This window comes from Chelonoidis abingdonii, chromosome 4 (assembly GCF_003597395.2).
Source record: "Chelonoidis abingdonii isolate Lonesome George chromosome 4, CheloAbing_2.0, whole genome shotgun sequence".
Classification (NCBI taxonomy): domain Eukaryota; kingdom Metazoa; phylum Chordata; order Testudines; family Testudinidae; genus Chelonoidis; species Chelonoidis abingdonii.
Genome location: NC_133772.1, coordinates 47,332,077 through 47,349,110, shown reverse-complemented (window position 1 = coordinate 47,349,110; position 17,034 = coordinate 47,332,077). Strand labels below are relative to the sequence as shown.

Below are 17,034 nucleotides of genomic sequence, written 5' to 3'. Positions count from 1 at the left end.
TTCTATATTACCACAGGCAGATAAAGCCCAGTTACAATTATCTGAACGGATTATTTCAGAGGGCAGAGCATTTTATATAGATATACCTCTCAGTTCTTTTAATAAACTATAAAAAGGCAACATAAGAACAGAATTTACAGAACTTCCAGTTCTTGTTCAGCTTAAAAGTCCTTTAGATGTTAGTGGAGGCACTAACCTAATGAACACACATTAAGGCTTAAGTATGTGTGTATCTACTTTGATCTAGTGTTTTAGTATTTTCCCTGCATTCACCTTATCTTTACCCCAAGCAGAGAATTTACCAAGCCAATTCACCTGCACATGCCAGTAACTCAAGTTTCTGAAACCAGTCTGAGCAAGTCTAATAGGGCTTTCATTCACTTCTACTACAGCTGCACTCATTCATCAATGCTGTGCTCATCCTATAATGACTAGATGAAAAACAACTGTCCCTGAAGCCACAACCAATCATTAGAGACTAGAAAATAATGGCAATTTACACTGTACTCTGCTCTCATAAGTCCACCTACCATGATGCTCCCAGGCAGAAAACAGAAATTCTAGTATCACTTCCCAAACAATGCTTCTCTAAACGTAGCACACTGCTCTGTGACCCTAATCACTGTATTCTCTGTGTGTTCAGTCTTCAAAAAAATCAAATTCAACAGGCTAAATAATTATGTTTCAACTTTTCTCCACAAGGCTTGTGTGTTTAATATATTTTCATCAGGCAGAATTTAAAAGAATCAATGTGTTTCCTTTATCTGATATTGATGCAGGTGGGCCATACTCTAACAACAGATCAAGTCTTTTCAGCATTTTGCAAAGGCATCTCCTCAACTGGTTTGATTAATTTTTATGTCACAAATCAGCATTCAATGACCCCAAGACATGAAAAATGTTATAGATATAGGTTTCTTCCTTCATTAAATTGAACTCAAGGAGGCTTTACCCTAGAAAGTAAAACCAATTTTGCTTCACATTAGGTTAGACACATTATTATTGCTACTTAGTTTATATAAATTCTAAAAATAGGCTGGAGAGTTTGGCTGCTTAGTTTGGGGTGTTTTTTTTCTTTAAAAGGAGCCAGTTTAATGTTAACAATATTTGTATTCCTTGAAACTTGAACAGATTGATATTTTAAGGAACTAGGTTAACTAGGCTTGAAAGATGATATCAAATAAGATGTTTTAAAACAACAGGTACTAGAAGAAAAGATCCTTTTCAATTATTTCTCATTTTAAATGTAAAACTACTTAGTGTGACTGTTAATTAAGAAGTGTTCATTTAAACAATACTATAGAGGAAAGACAACAAAAATTCAAGTGTTTCCACGTTTCAATAATTGCCGAACAACAACAAAAAATAGAGTAGGAGTACTTGTGGCACCTTAGAGACTAACAAACTTGTTAGTCTCTAAAGGTGCCACAAGAACTCCTGTTCTTTTTGCAGATACAGACTAACACAGCTGCTACTCTAAAAAAATGGAGCGTTCAGCTCCTGATAGTCTAATCTCAAGAGTCAAAATAAACACTGCATAAAGGATTCCCTTTTCAAGAAAAAAAATCTATTCTATCATTTGCTAGTGTTTATTTCCAATTAATATAATAATTTTAGTTGATTACACAAGAAAAAAATGATAATTCTAAAACCAGAATAAGATGATCCTGTCTTAAAAGTAATAGTAGGAAGCAGGTAACTATAGAATTGCCACATCTTGAAACAGACTTGCCTTATGAAGGAAAAAAAATAATCAGTTATACATCTGTAATACAATGCAGAATCATCAAAGCTTCTAAATAATGAAGAAGCAAATTGGAGTCCGTTTTAAAAATCACCATCACCAAGTGAAGCCTTTAGAATCAGCACATTTTTTTCATGGTAAACAGACCATAAACAGAGTTAAAATAGTAATAAATTCTTCCTTACTTTTGAATCAAAATACTGCCTTCTTACTATCATGGTCACGTTTCCTTTTTAATCTTGGATTAATTCTGCAGTGAGATATTTTGGTACCACCACGTTGCATGGCATCTAATGTACAATGCAATGGATTAACTTAAAAGTGTTTGAATGGTTGTGAGGTGCATCTAATTATCATTTATGTTAATATGCAAATATAAAGTGTAAAGCAGGGGTCCCCAATGCAGTGCCAACAGGTGCCATGGCACCCGCCGAGGCATCTAAGTGCATCCACGTACTGGCCAGCGGAGAAGCATCTGCCAAAATGCCGCAAAAAGTGGCATCATCAAGAGGTGTCGCCGCCAAAATGCCACTGATTTTCTGCAGCTTTTCAGCAGCAATGCCTCTTGACGTTGCTGCTTCTCAGTTGATGCTTGTCCACCAGCCAAGGTCCTCAGTGGCTCATCGTCTGGCACCCACCACCCAGAAAAGGTTGGGGAGCACTGGCATAAAGTATATATTCTTCTCCTAAATTATTTCAAGTGACAATGGAAATTAACAACATCCAGAATAAATCAAGCTTTCAGAGATGAGTCACTAATAAAGGGACTACTTGGGAAAGTTTTAAATGCGCTCTATTATAAAGTCAACACTTAAAATTAGCAATCAAGTATTCAAGAAAGTCAGCATGGGAAACTAAACTACAAGGAGAGAAATAATGTGTATGAAGAGGAGCAAAGGATAAAAGTAAAACATATTATACTAAAATAAATTAAACCAAAAAAAGGAATATGAATACACTGTGAAGTTTGGGAGAAGTTTCCTGGAATAGAAATCCAAAGCAAGTTTTACAACTTTCTAGGTTCCGTGGCTGTCTGCACAGGCAAAGTGAAAAGAACTTCTCTTCATGGAATGACATCCTAAAAACACTGATTACTTCTCTCCCCCTAAACCAGCGGTAGGCAACCTATGGCACAGGTGCCAAAGGAGGCATGCAAGCTGATTTTCAGTGGCACTCATACTGCCCAGGTCCTGGCCACTGGCCAGCTTCTTAAACATTTTAAAAACTTTAATTATATATTATAGACTTATAGAAAGAGACCTTCTAAAAATGTTAAAATGTATTACCGGCACACGAAACCTTAAATTAGAGTGAATAAATGAAGACTCGGCACACCACTTCTGAAAGGTTCCCGACCCCTGCCCTAAACTATCCATAGCCGATTCAGAATGGTACCCATTTCTACAAATCTCTCTAAAGCTTATTAGGCACCATATACATTACACACATAGAAGGACAGAAAATAAATTCCTATATAGCAGGAGTTTTTCAAGGAATGCCAACACACCAAGTATTCAATTATCCAAAACATTTTGTAGGATGCAAAATGACTATGGCATCTCGAAAATATCAAATCCAAGTCCATGATCTCAAAGTACATGCTGCACAAGTAAAATGACAACTGCTTTTCTGGGAATACTCCAAAAACACTATATCATCATCCATCAGGGCTGGCTCCAGGGTTTTTGCCGCCCCAAGCAGTGGGGGGGAGGGGAAGAGTAGCTGTGATCGCGATTGGTGGCACTTCCACTGCGCCACTTTCTTCTTCAGCTGCAATTCAGCAGCAGGTCCTTCCCTCCAAGAGGGACTGAGGGACCTGCCACTGAATTGCCACCAAAAAGCCCAACATGCTGCCCCTTCCCCTTGGCCGCCCCAAGCACCTGCTTGCTCAGCTGGTGCCTGGAGCCAGCCCTGTCATCCATGAAAGCCATATGATATGCAAACTGACAGCCGTCTTCTTGAAATTTCCTAGCCCAAGAGGCAAACTTTTCAGTAGAGCTATTCAACTGAAACAAGAGCCCAGAAACATATCTTTAAAAAAACAAGCTATTATACGACAGGAGACAGGAGCCACTCCACGTGCCCTCAGATATATAACCTCAGAAGTTTCCAAATGACTCCATTTATGAGTTGAGATCATTTACCTTCTAGGAGTTTGAAGGCATATTGTGTCCTTGGGTTGTCAATCTCTCAGTATTTCACTTCTACTGCATGCTCTAAGGCCTGGTCTACACTAGGCGGAGGGAGTCGATGTAAGACACGCAACTTCAGCTATGGGAATAGTGTAGCTGAAGTCGACGTATCTTATTTCGACTTACCTCCCATCCTCATGGTGCAGGATCGACGGGCACGGTTCCCCGCTGTCAACTCCGCTACCACCGCTCGCTCTGGTGGAGTTCCAGAGTCGACGGGAGCATGTTCAGGAATAGATATATTGCGTCTAGACGAGACGCAATATATCAATCCCCAATAAATCGATCATTACCCGCCGATGCGGCGGGTAGTCTGGACATACCCTAATAGTGTACAGTATCCATGGGATCTTCTTAACTTTGGAACATCCCTGAACTATTTCACCTGTGTAGGCCAACATATGGGAATATAATCACTTATTTTTAAATAGTCCTATATCCTGAATATTTGCAGGAAGTGACTGGTATGCTCCGCCACAGCTTTGAAAGAGAATCAAGTTTTGGAGAATTGACATTTCCTCTAGGCACGTATCTTTCCTTCAGGTATAAGGGGGAGAGGGTTTGTTTCTTTTAGGACATAATGATCCTACATTTTATTGCACTGCCGCAACTGTTCTAGTTTATTGTTCATTTTAACACGTTCCCTCCCAAACAGAGATTTTAAAAAGTAGCTTAAAAATGTGGAGGAATGAAGAGCGTTATGGGGCAAAGAGAAAAGCAATGCAGACCCTACACAAGATCAATGTAGGTATTAAATATAGATTCATTATGGCACCATCATAATTTGATTCAGGGTGGCAAGGAGTCCAGTATAACGTACATGGAAATAGAGACAAAGTTATCCCAGTTTGTTTTTCAATATAAGCCCAAACATCAGACCACTTTCTCTCCTTTGCAATACTTATCTATATAATTACCACTAGTGCAAAGCAACAAGAGTTTGTTTATACACCACATTTGCAATTTCCCTGTAGGAGCATCAAAACCTAATTTCAGACACCTACACAATTTACCCCACGTTTTCTGCAGCTTTCCAAATGCCCTAATTGTGATCACATCCCCTCTTTTAGGATAGCATGGGTGTCCTCCAGCTCCTGTTAATTTGCTTTTGAATAAAGTTGCACTTCTCACTTGCCTCCCATCCTACTGTACTATCATTTATCATTTAAAGCCTGGTCGCAGAAACATCCGGAGAACACACCTCCGGTTTGTTTTTTTTTTAAACCAATAAATAAAATCCAGTCGGGTTTAAGAAGCAAAGCAGCAGCAGCCCTCATTCATTCACACAGCATTGTTTTTAAAACACTTGGTTGCTGCGGTGCGGCTCCAGACACGTTCCATTCAGCGTGAGCAAAACACTCCGCCAAGTTTCAGCCGCCGCTCGCTGCTCCGGCGCAGCGAGGGAGAGCCCCAGCTGCCCCAACCTGCAGTGTAAACACTGCCAAGAGCAGACATCGTCCCCCCGCCCGGTGCAACTTGTTGCTAATGGCAAATAAACAGCGAAAGGTCCAAGGAGAAGGGGAAAAGCAAGAGCCGGGCCCGGACAAAGCTAGAGACCCTGGATTTCCTTCTCCCGGACGGGTCCTTCCCCCTTGTCCAAGCGCCCAGCTCCCCGCCGCCTTTATTTTCGCTTTCCCTGGCGGTAATCATTAAACAGGAGCCAAGCGCAGGCTGCGGGAACCATTTCACACACGCAGAAACCGACCATCCCCCAGCGAGCCGTAAAACCAGCGGCTCCCTCCTCCCGCCGCCCAACGCCGACCGGCTGCCCCGCGGGGGGACCCCCGCCGGCGGGGGCCGGGGAGCGAGGTACTCACTCAATGAAGTAGCTGGCTCCCTCCTCGGAGAACCCCTCCTCCCAGCCGCGGGGCAGATCTGGGGAGGCAGAACAAAGGGAGGGGAAAGGAGTGAGAACTTGGTGCCCTGAAGGTGCCTCCCTGTCCAGAGAAAGTGGGGGGGCGGCGGGGTTGGGAAGGGCGCGAGACTCCCGCCACACAACGGTCGTTAGCGGTTCCTCCCCAGCCACGCGACACACCCCCAGCCCCGGGCGGGCACCCACCTGAGCGGATCATGTGGCCCGAGTTGACGGGCTCCTCAGTGCGAGGATGCAGCCAAGTAGTAGAGCGGGTCAGGTCACTAGGCGGAAGAAGCGGAAAACATGCACCTGTTAGTGACGGGCAGCCCCGGGCGGACCCCCTCACACACACACCCGCGCGCCTCCCCGCGCCTTACTCGATGAAGAACACCCGGCCGTCCCTGCAGACGCCATAGGACCAGTGCTCAGGTAGAGTGTCCCGCCCCACCGCCTCCGCCGCCGCCATGTTCGCCTTGCGCACGGCCGGCCGGCCGGGGAGGGGGTACCAAGGGGAGCGCGGGCGGGCGGCCGGCGCCCAGTGCCCGGCTCGGCTCTGCTCTGCTCAGCAGCGCCACCGCCAGCGGCTGGTAAAGGCGCGGGCAGAACTCTGCCCGCTCCCTTGGGAGAAGGGAGCGGGCGCAGGGGCGGCGGGTCCCTGGCTGTACAGCCGAGAGAGACTCCCTCTCCGCGGGGAACTGGCTGCAGAGGGGACGAGAGAGACCCGCTCTGGTCCTTTCTCAGCTCCCTGGCTACAGTGCGGGCGTCCACTGCGGAGCCCTTCCCCGCACAGAGCTGGGCTTACGGTGCCTGTTCCGCATACGCTTTCCACACAACGCGCCTGAAATGCCCCCACACGAACAGGGCGCAACAGGCTGACTTCTCCTCTTACCTAAGCTGGTGCAACTCCTGCTGATGAGCGGTGGCTGCTTGTTCCCCCATTCCTGCCCTCCTCTTCCCCTCAAACTCCAGAGCGCACACCTACAGGGGATACAACAATGTGTCTGTTCCCTTCTTTACTCTGACCCAAGTCTGTATTCTCTGCAGGGAGGCTGAGAGCCATTGAACCGAACTGTAAACCCTGTATATGATGGAAATCCCTTCAAGAAAGGAGGTGCAGCAACATCCCTTGTTTCAGCACCTAAGATTCTCTGATTTCTCCTAATTCATAAAGTTTCTCACTTCCTAGCAAAAAATTGTTTGCCTGCTGGTGGTGGTGGTTGTTGTTTTTCCCGTGGAGAAGGCTCTGTGAGGAAACCAGCAAGTTGGAGGGAACAAATCAGGGCAGATGGAATGACTGTTTGGGGACTGAATATAAAAAGTTATTATTCCTTCCTCCGCTTGTTTCCCAGGGTGAGGCATTAGTCAGTCTAGGCCTTTGATGTAGAGGACAAGAGGATGATGGAGATTAATTGCTATCTTGCCAGGAACCTGTGGCTATACTGAAAAAGTAGGAAGAGAGTAGGTTGTGGTTATTCAGCCAAGGGAATGGAAACGCCAGATCCTTAATGAAGCAGAATTTTGCAATAATTTACATAGCACTTTCTATTGCACAGTACCTCCTATATGCAACACTTCTGAAATGCAGTTGTTTTAGGTCTGCTATTTTAGCTAAAGTCACTAGGTCAAACTTCTTCTTTTACTAAAATACTGTAGGATCTTGAATGTATACACTGTACACAGGGGCCCTCTGTTTCCGAGGTCTCATTTGTTATGTAGGTAGGTTCCAAGGACCTAGATATAGCAAACTAAGGAAATGATTACACTCACACTTTACAGTGCTGCAACTTTCGCTCTTAGGAGTGTGAAAAAACACCCCCTTGAGCACTGCAAGATACAACGCTGTAAAGCGTCAGTGTAATCAGTGCAGCAGCGCGGCTCCCAGCGCTGGACGCTACACCCGTAAAGGATGTGGTTTACATGCAGCGCTGGGAGAGCTGTCTCCCAGTGCTGCTGCTCCGACCACACTTACACTGCAAAGCGCTGCCATGGCAGCTCTTTGAAATTCCAAGTGTAGCCATACCCTAAGTTCTCTACTGAAAGAGGTAGAGCTGAGATGAACTTGACATTAATTGAAACCTGTTTTTCTACTCTGATTCCTCACTACCTTGCACAGCTATATATACCAGTGCAAAGTGGATGTAAAACACACCCCTACCACTCTGCCAGGGTAGAGTTTTTGCATCCTGATTTTGCAGAGGTGCAAATAACTACACGAAAGATAAAAGCCAGGGAGAACCAATCCTTAAGAACTTTATAATTGGGAAAGATATTGAAAAGCAAGCTGCTTTCTGTTGAACACAGGAAAAACATAAGATGGATTCTTAATGAATTGTTGAGCGCTTAAGCAGAGAATGTCTTTCCTATGCTTTGATTCACAAATGCTGAAAGTGAAAAAGTCCTATTCCTCTAGCTCATGCAGGATTGTACAGATTATACAGATTAATTTTTTTTTCCTTTTATCCCATTCTTGCTAGTTACATCTTCATGTACCACATCATATAATCCCTCTCCCTCACTGCTAACATCTTCCAAGTATTGGTAGAATCTTATGCACCAGGGCATGTCCTTTACACCCATTAATTGCATGGACTAGTTAAATTGGCCTATAGCTCCCTGCCATAGCATTGCCTCTAGACCCGCATGATTGCCTGGACTTCTGTACTCATAATGACCACTAACTGAGTTTAACAATAACCCTTCATTGTGGAAACCACTACTTGGAATGATCCTGTGACTTGTCTTCAGTAACATAATGGAAAATATTTTGAATAATTCAAAAGGAATCTATTCTACACAGCATTGTTCAACATTAAAACCTGCTTCTGATGCTTAATGTGTAAGCAGCTATAAACTTTTGAAAAAGATGTTGCATACTTCTCTCCCTACCAGAGATAATTACTTCTCATTATTGATTTGAGCTCTTTAATCTGCACATTAAAGTCCCATTCTTATCCCACAGAGATATTAAATTCTCTTAGTGATATTGACATGTTGAATTACTACTGCTCTTTAACATCAGGTGGTGATGAAAGACTTTTACATGATTCAGTTGATATACCTTAACTTCCATTACATGCATTTACACACTTTAATCTCAGCTGGTGTCATATCAATATTTTTAATTATTGTCCTTTAACCAACAACAGGATTTTTAATAAAACCATACAAATATACAGCTTAGTTTTCATATATGTTAAAGAATAAAATAAGAAAGTTTCCTAACTTGAAGGCAGATGTTTCCATTTGAGTTACAAGGACCTGACTGAAAGACCTTTGGTGTCATTGGAGATTCCCATTGACTTAAATGAATTGTTTATCAAGAGTCTAGTCTGCAGTTGCATAATCTGTATTTTAACATAAAAGGTTCATATACCTTATAAACAACTGCACATGACTTTTTTGCATTATTAGAAAGTGCTGCATTGGCACTCATTTATTACAGACTTTATATATAATACTTAAAAGCAGAATATTGTATTACAGCGGAGTAATAGTAGTTAATGTTAAGTCACTTACTGATTAAAAGACAATCCTTCTAAGTACTCGAAAATCCATATGCTGACTCAGATTGTCTTGAAATTTTGTGCGCCTCATAGGGGTGCAGTAGTTGTCTAAATCTGGGATCATTTGAACAAAAACTTCCTGAGATACCGCCCCCCTAACAAATGCTATGTGTACAAAATCACCTACACCCAATTCTAGATGGTGCAACCTGCTCATCTTCCCCCAAGGCCATGTAAAAAAAAAAAAAAAAAGTGTCAGTTCATAAAGGAAATTCCCAAGCATGTAGTTATTACAAGAAGTCAGAAATCCAACACTGACTCCTCACGTGAAAAGACTACTACTGTCAGACTAAGGACTGATAGAAATATGAAAAAGTCATTGAGGAAATTAAGTAAATTCCTTTTTCCAAGATCCTGTTTTGAAGGTATTGCTCCAAAAAAAGTGAGATTGGGGGATTTAATTCCTGGAAATAAATGGTGATTTTTTTTTTCTTAACCCTTTCTGGCTCAGTATCACAAATGGTAATATGTAGCACTTGTATAGTCGTTTGATAGCTTTGGATTCAAAGTAATTTTAAAAGGTGAATAAGAATTAGCCTCATTTTACAGATAGTAAAAGTGAAATTGAGCAAGGATGACTTGTCCAATGTCACAGTAAAATGACACAGCTGGGAATAAAACCCATGTCTGACCCATAGTACGGTGCTCTATCGGTTGGACCACAGGAGTCAGTGGGAATAGACATAAGTGTGGCAAAAAGTTATCAACAGCTGTAAAAAAATTAGATGAGACAGCTACAAGAAAGAAGGAAAGAGACAACTGTTTGTTCTGACATTTCACAGTGCTAAAGTGTTTGGTCACCCATTTCTAACTTTGATGTTGCTGTTGCATAAAATAATATATAAAAAACATTTGAAGGAATCACCACAATGTTATTCAGTATCACCTAATAATCAATCAACAGTAATGCCAAATAAGGGTTGAACATGAGCATATTCTCTCTTACAGGCCATTTTGTAGCTTTAACATACATTCATTTAATTTTATTGTGTATTTAAAACAGGCACACTGTAAGCGAAAGAGAATGTAAGCTCCAAAGGACATGAAAAATAAAGGTAAATTGAAGGCAAATTGTGTGCGTGCGTGTATATGAGAGTCTACCTTGTTCCCATTGAAATACACTGGAAGTTTTGCCACTGGCTTCAGTAGGAGCAAGATCACACCCAATAATGCTACAACTATCTTAAAACGAATATAGCTCATAAAGTAAATCAGATCAGTTTATAGGTATGGGAATCCAAAAGTCTGAAGAAGGAATTACTCATTTTTCTAGATGCTGGAAAGAATATGAATAAGTTTAATTGCTTTCTACAATTTGTGGAAGGCATGGAGGAAGACACTGGGCACAGCAAATACTGTTTAAGGATATTATTCATGCTCACCAAGTCAACACCCAGTGTGAAATCTGATTGATCGTTCACACTCAGTTCAACAGAGAGATTGTCACAACTGAGTGAGGCAGATGGGAAAATGCCACAAAGAAAGCAATGCTTGTGGTGCAAATCAAATTCAAACTCCTCCTTCCAGAACAGTGAAGTTTCCTTAGTGTCAAGAAAAATGCTAAATACGCTTTTTTTTTTTAAACCAAAAAGGATTATTCACAACAAAAAGGATCAGAAAGTGTTAATGTCAAACATGTCTTTCAATGGAGTTCAGCTAATGTTATCTATATAATTACACCTTCTTTACAAAACTCCTCCACCTTTAAAAAAATTGGATATTAAAATTTGGAAATTAACTTAAGATATGCAGGTAGTTCCCCACTGCCATATTGTTCATCATTCACTATCACTTGTACTGCTCCCCCAAGTTTAACTTAATTCTCTAAAATCTGCACAACTATATTCATAAATCAAAATGAATTTTTAGTTGATTTCCTAGTAAAGTAATTTTCTAACATTATGGACTACAAAAAAAAAACCTAGGTATATTCGTTGCTATACAATAATACGTATAGTGAAAACAGTCTATTTAGATACAATTGTGACACCACAAACATATTCTACAACTAAAAATTAATTAAGCATTCCAATTGTTAATAAATTATTTTCTACTTCACCACACATCACACTGAATTTATGCAACTATTACATACTAAAGTATCCTAAGACTACTTTTCTTTCAAAATCTGTATTTACACATTTAATAAACTTTATGTAAAGTCAACAGTATACATCCATACCATATTTCCATTACAGAATAAAACAAGGTAGCACAATTAAGACTGCGTCTGTGATGAAGTGTTTGTGGGAATAGAGCTGAACAATTGTATAGCAGTAGAAAGCCTTTAACTTTTCAGACTTTTTAATGTTTGGATTTTTGTAAAGAGAGTGGTGGTGAGATTTTTGTATGGGTTTTTTTGGTCACGAAAATTTTTAGCTGAACTGCAATGAAACATACCTTCACCCTTAACACTTTCAATAAAATGTTTGTGAATATGTTTGTCTGAAATGAACACAAACCTTTAAATCAGCTTGATGAATATAGATTATAGGAGCAGAACCCTGCTCTAACAGAACTTATGAAGCTCTCCAAAGCAGGGCTGCCCTCCTGCAGACTTTGCAAGTTCACAAGTGGTGTGCGTTTGAGGGAAATTATCTTTGTGAGAGAGATGGGGAGCAGAAAGGGTGTTGAGAAGCTTTTATATAAGAACATAAGAACTGCTGTACAGGGTCAGACCAAAGGTCCATCTAGCCCAGTATCTGTCTACCGACAGTGGCCAATGCCAGGTTCACTCCCTCTGGGGCACCTAACAGGCAATGATCAAGTGATCTCTCTCCTGCCATCCATTTCCATCCTCTGACAAACAGAGGCTAGGGACACCATTCCTTACCCCTTCTGGCTAATAGCCATTTATGGACTTAACCACCATGAATTTATCCAGTTCTCTTTTAAATACTGTTATAGTCCTAGCCTTCACAACCTCCTCAGGTAAGATATAGATTTAAACCTAAGAGGCTTAAAGTTTTAAATCTAGAATATGTTGAGCATTTTAAGTTTTATGCATAGGAGAAGACTCTGCCTTTTCCTGCATCCTCTTCTGTGCCTCCTCCAATTCAATGCACCTCACTTCCATGTCCCCCACTACTATACCCCACTATAAATCCATCATTGTTCTGCCCTTCACCCTCTCTTCTGCTTGCCATATAGCCGCTCCATTACAAGGCCAGGGAGTAGGATTCCATTTCATCCATCAATATCCTTTCTGTCCCCTACCCTCAGCTATCGGGGTAGCTGTGTTAGTCTCCATCCACAAAAACAACAAGGAGTCCAGTGGCATCTTAAAGACTAACAGATTTATTTGGGCATAAGCTTTCGTGGTTAAAAAACCACTTCTGCAGATGCACAGAGTGAAAATTACAGATGCAGGCACTATATAATGACACATGAAGAGAAGGGAGTTACCTCACAAGTGGAGACCCAGTGTTGACAGAACCAATTCGATCAGGGTGGTTGTAGTCCACTCCCAATTATAGATGAGGAGATGTCAATTCCAGGAGAGACAAAGCTGCTTTTGTAATGAGCCAGTCGCTCTCAGTCCCTATTCAAGCCCCAATTAATGGTAGGGGAAAAAGCTATTTCCCCATGCTAATTTTTTTCCCTACTGTTACTCACACTTTCTTGTCAACTGTTGGAAATGGGCCATCCTGATTATCATTACAAAAGTTTTTTTTTTCTCTTGCTGCTAATAGTCCACCTTATTGATCACTCTCATTATAGTTGGTATGGCAACACCCATTTTTTCATGTTCTCTGTGTATATATATCTTCCTACTGTGTTTTCCACTGCATGCATCCAATGAATTGGGTTTTAGCCCACAAAAGCTTTGCTCAAATAAATTTGTTAGTCTCTAAGTTGCCACAAGTACTCATTCTTTTTGCTGACACAGACTAACACAGCTACCACTCTGAAACTTACCCTACAAAGTATACTCTATGCAAGACGGTCAATTTCCTAGTTTCTCCTTGCTTCCTGACCTGGTCCAACCCTAGGAGCTTCCTTACAGGCTGAAACGGAAAGATTGCTTCTTCTTTATCACCTTGCTCTAATGAACCCCTAGTTTATCCCTTCCCTGCCTATCTTAATGTAGGGTATGTGCTCCCATCTCATCAAAATTCTTATATATTATAGGTCTTTGTAAAATTCCCATATTAACCTCACAAAGTAACACTGAGGCACCTCTCCTCAGCAAGAGTAACAACAAAACACATATAAGCCCTGATTTACAACTTGTTCTGCATAGGCAGACCCCTGTGCCCATACTAAATAAGCTGTAGCACTAGCACTTTCAAGTTTGCAGGCTAATTTGTTCTGGAGATATGATAAGTCCAAACAAAAAAGTTAGAAAAAACTTTTCTGAAGTCAAAGGTGCAGGCTGGTATAGCTTACCCTTGCCCTGGAAAAGAGGGAAGAAGGGACTAAGCTGTGACTCCTAAGGCAGTACAATTACACATGAATCTTTACTCCAGGCTCATGTTAACTCCACAGTTTAGCCCGGTGCATCAACACAGTATTTTAAAATGGTTTTGTTCAGTAGAAAATTGGAATTCTCTGGATTTGCGCAAGGGGGGCTGTGATGGGTTGGGTCACAGAAACCCCTTTGGGGCACCACCTGATGTGCTGAGACTACCTCTGAGCCACTTTTCCCTGCCAGCTTAGGACTTCAGTGCCCTGCCTGGTTGTGCCTTCTACAAACACAGACCCAGGTCTGAACCACATCCCCCAAAAGCTGCAGGCTTAACTGAAAACAGCTTAAGAAGTGCTCCTGTCTCCAGCACTCAGATACCAAACTCCCAATGGGCTTCAAACCCCAAATAAATCCATTTAACCCTGTAGGTAAACTCAAATTGTTTGCCCTCTATAACACTGATAGAAAGATATGCACAGCTGTGGTAGCTAGAGGATTTCTCATGACTGCAGCTACCTTTGTTCTGTTCCACCCCCTTATATATTCTTTGCACAAGGTGGGAATCTTTTGTCCCTCTCTGGGTTCCCACCAATTCTTCTAAATGGAAAAGCACCAGGTTAAAGATGGATTCCAGTTCAGGTGACATGATCATCTGTCACTGTAAGATTTCATTACCCACTTCCCAGCACACACACACACGCACCTATGTACGTATATACAGGAAGACTTAAAAGTAAACAGAGCCATCTACAGTCAATAGTCCTAGTTGATAGGAGCCATCAAGATTCCAAACCACCATTAATGGCCCACGCTTTGCATAATTACAATAGGACCTCAGAGTTATATTTCTAGTTTCAGATACAAGAGTGATACATTTATACAAATATGATGACCACGCTCAGTAGATTATAAGCTTTGTAATAGTACCTTACAAGAGAATTTTCCATGAAGCATATTCCAGTTATATTATATTCACTCATTAGCATCTTTTCATAAAATCATATAGAGTACAATGTCACAGGGGCCACATTCAGCCCTAATATAAATTGATGCAATTCCATTAACTTCAGTGAGGTTCGTTTCTTACATCAAGACTCAGTTTGGCTAAGTATCTCTATTGTTTGGCCACTAACCACAGATATAAAATGCCATTATTCTATTAAATACCATTGATCTGTTAGGTAGTAACCTGGATGGCCATTTCTGTCCAGAGTGCTAAATAATGTGGGTATGCTTTAAAAAAGGGGGAAAAGAATATGTTCTGAAGTTGCACAGAAGAACTCTTGAAATTGTTGGCTATGACTGGACTATTGAATCAGACTATCGCAGAAGGGGAGAAGAGAAACATTCTAATATGTTCTCCACTCCTCTTGAGTCTGTGTAGGTGGCCCTTCATATAATAGGTCAAAAATAGATTCTGCGTCTCAGCTTACTTTATAATCAAATAGGTCATCAGGGTGCAAAACACTGTTCTGAAATGTAATGCATTTATACATGTCAGACCTTTTCATTCCTGCTTTAAAAATACAGTTATTTGAAACAGATCAACAGTGCTGACACCTTAATAACTAGGGCCAGTACAAAAAAACTAAGATCTGTGAAATTTGGTATTGTTTTATGTGAATTAAAATAAAAATTAAGTATTTTCCTTCAATTAAAATAGTACTGCTTTCTCTTTCAGAGCTCTTATTTTCTACTCTAGCCTCTGATGGATTATAACCTTTTGGTTATATCTGAAGCATCACAGTTCATACCATTCAGAATCCATGTGACACAAATTTGCATTTTTTAAAATCTACATATGAAGTTACTATGCAATCAAGGAGTGATAATATTGGGGATCTTTATAGTTTAACAGGATATATCAATGTTTTTCAGATAAACTAAACAGGGTACAGGAATCTTCCAGTTTATCTCCCATTCTCCATTGATATCCCTTTATTGGTGCTTTCTGTAATAGTTAAGACTCTCACAAGTCTCCAGAATGTTTTGTTGTAAACTATTTTTATAACTGAGATTATCTAATGAATGCAATAATCATCTAGGTTGATAATACATTCATTACTACTTCTTAATTACACAGTTCTCTGAAATCCAATTTTAACAATTAACCAGACTGAATACAGAAGAGAACAAAAGCAAAGCAATGTATTGTATAGTACAAGGATAAACTTGTCTTTTTGACTCTGCATTGTATAGTCTTTCCACAGACGGCTTTGTAAAGTACTATATTTCTCAGTATCTCTTAAAATTCCTTTTAATTCAGATTTACATCTTGATTCTTTCAGTTACAATGTTAATCATAAAGTAAAAAATGTAATAAAACTAATTCTAATTGTTCTTCAGAGACTTAGCAATAATTACTTCCATGTCGTCATAGTCCAGCAGATGTCTTTTCCATTATTTTTTTCTCAAGCAAAATGACTGTACAGTTCTTTTGGGCACTAAATACTTTTAAAATCATTGGTTCATTAACAGAGATGTGGATGGCTGGCTTAACAATATATCACTCTTGGTAAAATTATAGCTGTGTTCTGTCAACAATAATTATGTGGGTGTTTTGCTCATTTCCTTCCATATTTTTCTGGTGGTGACATTATCAGAGCAGCACCCATTTTAAAAAGAAACAAATCCAACATAATGTGTCTGGCTGGGGTTTGGTAAGGACACATTGTGGTATGGTGAAAATGAAGACCCTGAAAAACCACCACAAAGCCTCCTCCTTACTGTATGCAAATCTGCAGAGAATGTGCAAATTCTCAAGTGGAACTTTAGCACAATTTTGCTGTACTACTAACAAAGGCCTGGGGCATTTCCTAGGGACTGGTCAAGATAAGTTTTGCTGCAGGCTGTTCTCCCCAGATACCGACTAATTTCCCAGGAAATGCCTTGGCCCAAATTCATGATTGCTATTAAAGCTGCTTTTGTTGTTGTTGCTGAACCAAAAAATATGTAATTTAAATTAAAAATTCCACTTTTTATTTTGTACTGATAGCCCTGCCCTTTTTCCAGAGTGCAGAAGGAACTGATGTTAACGATGATGCTGCTATACAGGCTTTGTAAGGTACCATGGCTAATTAGATTTACTCTTTGCAGTTGTAGAAATTTGAGGAAATTTCTTTACCTTGTTTGCTTGGGTGAATGTAATGTTTATTAGCAAAACCAGACTGACCTCTCTAGCGACAGGTGTTCTCCAATCCACAGAACATTTACTCCATGGATCGTGGCAATACAGGCTCCCACAGATTGCTCCACCAATGTGGGACCAGATT

The 17,034-nt window shown here is 40.7% G+C and overlaps 1 protein-coding gene and 1 long non-coding RNA gene across 2 annotated transcripts in view; one reads left to right on the top strand and one right to left on the bottom strand.

Moving 5' to 3' along the window:
* Positions 1-6,273, bottom strand: part of PLEKHA7 (pleckstrin homology domain containing A7) — a 334,075-nt gene extending 327,802 nt beyond the window's left edge. Inside the window, exons 1-3 of the mRNA XM_032799204.2 lie at positions 6,169-6,273; positions 5,996-6,072; positions 5,754-5,811 (exon numbers count right to left, since the gene is read on the bottom strand). Of these exons, the coding sequence (XP_032655095.1) occupies positions 5,754-5,811; positions 5,996-6,072; positions 6,169-6,257 (224 nt within the window). The 5' untranslated portion in view covers positions 6,258-6,273. The remainder of the gene's footprint in view (positions 1-5,753; positions 5,812-5,995; positions 6,073-6,168) is intronic.
* LOC116835928 (uncharacterized) lies at positions 6,147-16,827 on the top strand. Its single transcript, XR_004376336.2, has 3 exons — positions 6,147-6,220; positions 10,358-10,409; positions 16,758-16,827. It is a non-coding gene; the product is annotated as an uncharacterized LOC116835928 (long non-coding RNA).
* Positions 16,828-17,034: the final 207 nt, after the last annotated feature.